This window comes from Puccinia triticina, chromosome 12A (assembly GCF_026914185.1).
Source record: "Puccinia triticina chromosome 12A, complete sequence".
Classification (NCBI taxonomy): domain Eukaryota; kingdom Fungi; phylum Basidiomycota; class Pucciniomycetes; order Pucciniales; family Pucciniaceae; genus Puccinia; species Puccinia triticina.
In genome coordinates this window covers 3552576-3561477 of record NC_070569.1, presented here as the reverse complement: position 1 = coordinate 3561477, position 8902 = coordinate 3552576, and the positions used below count along the sequence as shown (strand labels likewise).

At 49.8% G+C, this 8902-nt stretch overlaps 2 protein-coding genes across 2 annotated transcripts; both read left to right on the top strand.

Moving 5' to 3' along the window:
• Positions 1-1960: 1960 nt before the first annotated feature.
• On the top strand, positions 1961-4756 carry PtA15_12A322 (uncharacterized protein; the record flags this gene model as incomplete). The annotated part of the gene is made up of 8 exons (XM_053161919.1): positions 1961-2018; positions 2110-2220; positions 2294-2350; positions 2435-3065; positions 3163-3397; positions 3482-4345; positions 4419-4579; positions 4690-4756. 8 exons carry the CDS (start codon positions 1961-1963, stop codon positions 4754-4756), a joined length of 2184 nt encoding a protein of 727 aa, XP_053025888.1.
• Positions 4757-6047: 1291 nt separating this feature from the next.
• On the top strand, positions 6048-8621 carry PtA15_12A321 (uncharacterized protein; the record flags this gene model as incomplete). The annotated part of the gene is made up of 7 exons (XM_053161918.1): positions 6048-6903; positions 6990-7148; positions 7227-7379; positions 7466-7494; positions 7572-7614; positions 7707-8439; positions 8582-8621. 7 exons carry the CDS (start codon positions 6048-6050, stop codon positions 8619-8621), a joined length of 2013 nt encoding a protein of 670 aa, XP_053025887.1.
• Between the last annotated feature and the right edge of the window lie 281 nt (positions 8622-8902).

Below are 8902 nucleotides of genomic sequence, written 5' to 3'. Positions count from 1 at the left end.
GGAAGGCTGCTCCAGGCGGACAGCAGCTATGTGTATTGGCTGGCCGGACGGCGGAAGGTGTCTTCGCTCGCCGGGCCCGGGGAGAATATCGCTCGTTGTAATTCACTTGGCTCACCGGGCCCGGGGGGAATATTGCTCCTTACAATGCACCAGCTAGTCTACATCCTTGCCGAGGTTGCTCCCCGGCAATCACCTGCACATATGCTTGCCAAGAATGATTCATTCCCACCGGGCAGAATCCTCGGCACTTGTACATGCTTGACAATGAGACTGGCCATCGAATGGAGTAAACACTCCCTTTGATGGCCGGTCCGACTGCACATCTAGAGGAGGAGAGTCCTCTCGATGGCCACTGTCTTCTCCCTTTGATGACCTATTACATTGGCAGACATCGGGAGGGGTAACTGAAGGCCGAGGAGGCATTCTTGCACCGGGAAGGGGCTGGGTGGGACAATCTTTGCAAGATCAGCATGTGTGGGTTCTCAGGCCCTTTTTTTAGCAATTAAAGAAGTTTTATTCGGGGGTGCGCTTCAGCCCCACAGACACCAGCCCCCGCCGACAGTTTGAGCGAATCACAAGAAACCGCCAAAGGGATATCGAATGCGCCTTAATGACAAAACAGTTGACGCATTGCTGTGCACTCAAGACTGGATCAAAGGAGCCAGGGCCAAGACTAGGTCTTCATCTTAATTTCCCCTATAAATATATTTCTTTTGTTGTATGACTGGCAAAATAGTAGGTTGCCAAGTGGGCGGCCCGCAGGCCGCCCATGGGCAGCCCGCGGGCGCCCGCGGCCCGCCCGTTTAGTAAACGGGTTTGGGCCGGGCTGCATATTTAGCTGAATTGGCCTGGCCCGGCCTGTCCGCTAACTTCACGGGCTGGAGCGGGCCGGCCTGTGGACAGCCCGAGCCCGCCCAATAGCCATCCTTAGGAAAGAGGCTCTGATCAAGTTGGCACCATCCATTAGACTGAGGTGCTCCAATCTATTGCCACTCTTGGACCTGGTCTGCATAGCTCATGGGTGCATTTGATGATCTTCTCTAACTTTCACTTGAAGAGGTGCTTTGGAAGAGTAAAAGAACACTATCCTATTGTCATGGTATGTGGGTATTTGGAACTGAGGTGAAGTTTCCAAGATACACTTTGGAGTCTCAAAATTCCACTCTTGGCGTTCTGTTTTGCCACATCCACAACTCAGATCTGTCATGTTTTCTATGACCCAATTTACCAAGAATGTCAAACTCATTAGGTTTTCCAGGATCACATGTGTGGCACTGGCAATCATCCCTTGCCAATGTTCAGAAACTAGTAGTGGCAGCATTTCAACCGACCCAGTCCTATTCTCTCCAGATTGGAAATTAACCCAAGCCTGTCTATGATTCCCCAGCGCGGAGACAGATAGCTTCCTGTTGATATAAAATAAAATGTAGCCCTCTTTTTCTCCTCTTTGCCACACAGCCACTTGTGGCAACCAGCCTGTCTCCTGTTTCTCCTGAAATCTTATTATCTTTTGCTCTTCCACCTCTTTTTCCATATCCTCAACTTGTTCTTTCTTGTAGAGCTCATTGGGTGGGAGTGAACCAACTGGAAGACTAACTCTTCATGTTTATACCTTTTTTTGCTTTCAAGCCCCCTGTTGTATCACCATGTCTGGCATTTTAGCCTGTCATCATATTGGCTCCTCACATAAATATGTGTTGTCCTTAGAGCTATCTTGTATCACTTGAGTTTGTCTATACATAACAAGATCAACCCTCTTGACCAGAAATAAACATCAGCTGAGGAATATTGATGAGGGCAAATTCAACAAGAAATGTGTTGCGGATCCGCTTGAGTTGAGATCGCGGTTGAATTACGTAAGCGACTGAAGTCATTTCAACCTCCGGCTTCCGCAGGCCGGCAAGTGGTGCCACTGCAGAACCACCTCGCGCGAAATATCAGTCGAAAGCTCAAGATCACAATGGCCACTGTCTTGTCGGACGGATCCGACTTCTCCCAAGCTCTTGCGACATGGAGAGGTCCGTCAGCCATTGCATCATTCCACACGGCCAAGAATATCTCCACTGACCTTGTGCAAGTTTGAATCCACCTTCATTACAATCCGAACAGATATCAACCTCTCCACCTTGCAGAAGAGCTTGGACACATCAGGGTTGGAAATCGTGGAAAATCAGAAAGACAGTCTGATGGGCAGAAAAAAATTGGCCGAACAAACCAGAGGTAACTGGCTCGCCATCAGACGAAAGGCTCTAAGATCCGAAGCTGATCTTATTTATCCCAATTTTTGCAATAGATTTTAAGAAAATGCCCGATCAAGAAAAAGTTGGGGGCTTCAAGGGTTTACTAAAAGGTAGAAGAAACCTTCAATTCGCTTCTGCCTCACCATCCGTATTTTTTACTGACAATCCGTAGGTAACTTGAACATTTGAGTCAGCCTATCAAGCAGAAATTGACGCATTAACTAAACGATCAAAGACATCAGAATCAGCGTTTCTGAATATCTACAAACTCTTAGCAGAGGCTCCCGATCCATATCCACTCTTAGAGGCAGCCGTCGATCAAACCGTTCGTGCCTCCGAAGCAAAACTCTTAGAATCTGAACTGTCACGCGCAAACGATCAAATAAAATCATTGAAATCGCAGCTGAAAGAGGCCGAGAAAGTCGAAAAAGAATCTCAAAAGCAGGCGGAGAAGTTGGAAAAGCTGGAGAGCAAGCTAGAAGATATAGTCAAACTTCAAGTCTCGAACAAGGAGGCCGAGTTGGATGCCGTTTACGGAGAACGGATTATGAACTTTCAACAGCGTGAAAAGGATCTGACAAAGCAACTCGAGCTGACGAAGAAACAGCTTGCCGATCTCAGGACAAGCAACGAGTCGAATCAGGCCAAGATCTTGGACGATTCGTCAAGAAGAGACTTTGAGACTGTCTCTCGTCGAGCGGAGATTGAACTGGTGGAAGTTGACTTGGAAAGGTCTCAGAGACGGATCGAAGAGGTGGAGAGACGAAACGAAAAACTAAGGGCTGAAATAGAGGCTGTGAGGAGTGGTAGCGAGGCTCAAGAGCGGTAAATCATTTTGCCCTGTGACGGTTCTAACACAAAAACCATGCATATCGCGACGATGACTGACAGGCCACACCTATTCATTCCAAACGTCGCTCAGGATTCAAACTCTCGAGTCTCAGATTACAGAGCTTCAAAGCGAAACTACCAGATTATTGTCAACACTCGAGACTCAAAAAAATACAATTGATGAATTACAGGAACAGCGTTCGAAGACTGAGACTGAGTACACTCGTCAAATCAAAAAATTAGAGCAGGAAATTTCTGCATTGAAAGACAAGTTAGCTCAATATTCAGATTACGACGAGATCAAGCGGGAGTTGGAAATTATCAAGGTACGTAGCAATTTCTCGGGTTGTTGTATAATCTTCATCAGATTATGAAGTTGATTTTCATTTTTGCTCTTACATCACACCAAGTATGTGGAATTTGCATCGCTGAATCCGGAAGATGAAGACAACGCTGGATACGACGATTGCAGTCCGGATTCATCATCTCTGAATATAGCCATCAAGATGCCGAATCCAAATGCTGAGAAGGCGAACAAACAGAAAACCAAATCGTTGGAAACACTGCTGATGAGCAAGAACCGAAAGCTGCAAGATGATCTAACCACGTTGAGAGTGATGCATGATGATTTATTGGTCTCATCACGAATGAATACCATCGAACACGAAAAAGTCCAGAGTGAATTAGAAAAGCTGAAGGCCTTGAACGAAAATTTAGAAAATGATCTGTCGAGGATGCAAGCAAGCTCGACTCAGACACCCGCCGCAAACAATCTAGAAACACTTGTTGGGAAGAACCCCGATTCCGATCGGTTCTCCTCCAACGAGCTGGGCAGAGGAAGTCTAAAGGACGAGTCCGGACTTGAAAGTTCTGCTAGAGGGCTGGGAAAATCACTGCCCAATACGAGACATGAGCCCCATCGAATAACAAGCGACACATCCATCTTACCAATCATAACCAGTCAACGGGACCGTTTCCGCCAAAGGAACTCGGAGCTTGAGGAAGAGCTCCGCAAGCAATTCGAGACGATCTCGATGACGAGGAACGAGATGAAGAGCCTCCAAAACGATAACTTGAAGCTGTACGAGAAAGTGCGATACTTGCAATCGTACCGAGACAATTCAGGTGGTACCACGCTGAACGACCAGTCGTCGAGATTCAACCGCTTCAGCTCGTCTATCCCGAGCACCGTTTCTAGGAAAGATGAGGAGCTGAGCAAGTATCGCGGGATATATGAGGAGCATATGAACCCCTTCGAACGGTTCAGAGGCCGAGTAAGTGGCTGCGAAAGCAACCGTCTTTCTTGTTGCTTCTTCAATGAAATTTGAACTGACGAGTGTGTGATAGGAACGTATGGGCGCACTCCAGGCGTTGAACCCCCTGGATAAGCTCGTTTTGCACACCGCCAACTATGTGCTGGGGAGCCGGCTAGCGCGCAATCTGTTCCTCGTCTACGTCGTCACCTTGCATGCTTTGCTGTTCTTTACCTATGGCGAATCTGCGTGGAGGTGAGCATCGTTCTTGTGCAAAAAGAATTGAATTGATGGGGCGGAAAAAGCGTCTCGAAACTCGACTCGACTTATGGGACTGATTCCTGGTTTTGGTATCTTCTCGATAGGTCCGATGATCTTCAAGGGAGCACACTTCGACCGCCCATACCTGTTCGAAATTCTGCGTCCTCCTGATCGCCTCCACACTCTTTCTTTCCAGGCTTCTCTTTCCGCCCCCTAAAATGACCTTCTCTCTCTCTCTCTGATCAACCACGCCCTATTCCTGCTCCTCTCCAAGAAGTTCTGTGATATCAGAGATCACCAGACCCGTTTTCTTTTTCTTGTGTTTCTTTCTTCAATTCTTCAATTCTTCAATTTTGGCTAGTCTGCTCAAGCATGTACTGTGTATTTTTTCAGCTTGGTGTTGTTTTTGTCGGTCTTCATGTGTCAGCATTTCATGGCAACCTCTTCCATACATGGCGGTGTGTGGCAACAGTGGACGAGTGTTTGCATGCTCACGGCAAAGAACTCACGATTGCCCGCTAGTCTGTGCACTGATTGTCAGGCCTATCATAACCAGATCTTCGTAAAGGCTGTGAGAAATGGCTGCAATGTTGGCTGGGTTGAGGGTGTCCAGCTACGTAAATTGGGATGGACTTGAATGTAAATACATACAAGGCAGTTATTGGGATGCACTTGGCTCAGTCAACCAAGGTACTCTCAACCTAGCCAATTGTGCTATCACTTGTCCAAGAAAGCCCATGCAACCTTGGTTTGATAGCTTTACAACTCCCTGGACACCATGCTCCAAGTGCAATCTGTACCCATTTGATACATCGTGATTTTCCCCCATACATACACGAGATGTCTGGCCAAGCAGGGAAGCCTTGTCCGGGGCATTGTCTGGGTGATGTCCAAATGCTTGATGATCATTTCGTGGGCCACACCAAGGTCTTCCCGGCAAGGTTGCGACGATGATTGGGGCTCATGATGGCCAATCGCTGGGGGCGCCAGGCGTCAAGCAGTCCCGGGCCTCACCGCGGCGGCTAGTCTTCTTGACGCGACCAGCCTCGTGCTTGGAGTGGAGTGGACATGCGGCCCATCGCGATCTCGGATGCCGCAGAGGATCGAGAAGTCAGAGCCAGTCGGGTGGTGGGTCAGGTTGTTCGACATTCCCCTCCAGTAAATATTTAAGTATTATCCTGCGCCGGAGAGATACGCAATTCGCCCGAAGTTAAAATCGCGTGCGTATGTGAAGTGGGTGCGGTCTTAGAGAGATGGGCCAACATTTTAAGCGTCACTGTAAGTCTCCTTGGGCTGCCTCAGACTTCAGTCTTGTTGAGGTCGAAATTTGAAATAAGTTCTAATTTTTTTCGATGAAGGTCTTTCCCGCCGGAGTGAGGTTGCGCCAACCCATTATTTCAGTATTTCGTTTCTTCGCTTCATTGTTCTCGGATAGATAGTTATCCTCTTCGGCTGACTGAAGATGGCCATCGATAAGAGCACCTCCATGGGCCGGCGCCCACCCGCCAGCCTGTCCCTGTCCATCCAGACCGGCCACGCCCCAGCGGCACTCGCCGCCGATCTGCCCCTCACGGCCAACTCGGTCACCTTCCCCTCGGCACCCTCCCTCAGCTCCACGTCCTCCGCATCCACGCCCACCAGCTGCAGTTCTGCCTCCTCCTTCACCCACCATCTCCGCTCCTTCAATCCGCCCAACGTCCCCGTCCTCCGCCACTCCTCGGCATCCCTCTCCAACCTGCTCGGCCGCCCCCTCCAAGCCCACCACCCCGAGAGCCCTCACCCGCATTACCACACCATCACCGCAGCCCAGATCAAGAAATACCTGCTCACTCAGCCCAGCACCCCCTGCCATTCTCCGCCCGCCAACTCGATCCAGTTCCCGCCGAGCAGCCCCACCTGGGATCAGCACGCAGCCCCCGTCGACGCCCTCGCCGAGAGCGCCGATCCACGCGACGCGTTCGATCGGCTCATCGAGCACTGGCTGACCAGCAAATTCGAGCCCGATCTCATCAGCTCCCAGTATACCGCCTCCCCCCACCAATCACTCATCCCCGAACTCGACATCCTCGTCGGCTTCAAGGCCATCTCCGACCAGCTCAGTCTCCCCCCGCTCGACCGCCACCAGGTCTGGGCTACCTTGCGCCATGTCTTCCCCTCCGTCAGGTCCTGGGCTAGACCTACCCCTCCCGGACTCCGGTCCAACCAAGAATTTGTTGTCGTCGGAATCAAACTCAAAACCCCAACCTCCAACGACCCCGCAAAACCGGAGACGCGTACAGACGCGCCGAAAAATCAACATCAACAGACTTGCCAATTTGGTCAGTTTGTGTCTCTAAACAAGTCTTCTTTTCTCATGTTGACTCGTGCATCCATTCCCCTCCCCCCCCCCAAAAAAAAAAATCAGATAAATTGGACTTCAAGAAGCCTATTCCAAGCGGAATGCATTCGACAGAACTCATCGAATATATGCGGCAACGAATCTGCGAGCTCGAGCCGCAACCGAGCGCCAAAGTCCCGCGCCTGCCCTTCCATAAACTGAAGCCCAAGACGCGCGCCGATCAAGGTTAGGATGATCTCTGCTGGCATTATGTAAATCCGGATGAACTGATGTCGCGATTTCTCGCTAAAACAATGGACACAGGTGATAGTAAAAAGCACGACTACGCGCCCCTCCGTTTGTTTCGGTTCGATTATCCTCGACGCACGTTGTATTCTGATAAGGCCCAGCGAGATCTGGTGTCACTCTTAGGCCAGCGGATCTGGACATCCGTCATCCAGGCGTGCAAGTACACCAGTTGAGTTTCTTCCCCCTGCCTTTCTTCTAGAACCATCTTTGCATAGACAATTTTTGACCGGTCGTTCTGGTTTGGCTGTTTGCAGAGGACGATTTCCAGGCTGGGGAAATCCTGGTATGTCATGTGTCTTCATCTACATCCAATCAGTTGGATAGAGGTTTATTGACAACTTTGCTTTCCACAATACCCAGGTCGCGTCGTGGACCGAAAACATGGACAAATATGAATTTGACCGTTGAGCAGCTTTCTTTCCTTGCACCGATTCTTGCTCTGTCAGCACTCAAAGCCACACATTAACATGTTTAAACTTTGTGTGCAATTTGTAGTGATTTGCAAGAATAGCAAGTCGAGTGAAACCCGCTCGTCCGAAACAACGAGCAAAAAGACGATCAAGATCGGCTACCCGTTCCACAAAACCCACCCACCTATCAAGTTGTTCAAGTCCCAACCGATCCACGACTTCAACGCGCTAGTATTTGGCGATGAGAAGCGACAAGCCGATGTGATGATGCAGGACTATCGCAATGGAGCCAGCGCCCATAATTTGCCGCGCTTGAGAGACTTCAGAATCGTCCAGATCTCCACCTATCCTGGGCTCACGTCTCGCGATCCCAAACGAGGGGGAGTCCAAGGCAAGTTCAGCTCGCTCTCCAAAGGCGCCTTCGCCGCCAAAACGAAGACCACCTCGACCCATCTCGACAACAACAACCAGACGGCGTGTAGGGGTGGAGCGCGGCACGAGAAACGCAGGGGCAAGAGCTTGGATCTGTTCAATAACCCCCTTGTTCTCGCCCCGGTTGATGGTCGCAAGGATGGGTCCGACAAAGCTCCGCTCACTAGTTTCTTGGGACAGATCAATCAGAACTTTCATGAGAAACGCAAATCGTTCACGCTTGACAAGTTGTTCAACTACCAGCCCCAGCAGCAGCAGGATCCATCCGATTCCATTCGTCCTGATAACAAAAACACCAACAACACTTCGTCTGCTTACACGTGTTCTTCGACTTTGACCTTGCAAGAAATCACGATCGAGTTTAATTTGCTCCGCTTAAACCAACTGTGCGTCCCCAATCTCATCCACATCTGTATTCCAGACTCCTCATTTTTTTTTGTTCAGGAAGGGAGAAAGAGTGGGCGAAGGGGGGCATTATTGGCGGCGCTGACAGGCTGATCATTTTGCCCCATATTCTTTTGGTGACAGGAAAATCCAAATCAAGGTGCTTCAAAAGGATGATTCGTAGAGTTTTTCGTACGTATGCAAGAAGACGTCTGCTCAGTCGGCCCGCCATCCGCGATGCCTGGCCCGTCAGACGCTCTTACCCTATTACCACCGACACACACCACCATTTAGAAAAACCCCAAAAAACAATCACAAAAAGGTCGGAACTGTTGACCATCCTCGCGTCGCCCACTTATACCCCTTCACCCGCCCTTGATACACTCTTTGAACCCCTGTTTGTTTCCTCACTTGATCCCTGCAGCCATTCTCGCAAGCCAATTTCGTAAGCCATCGCCGGCATTT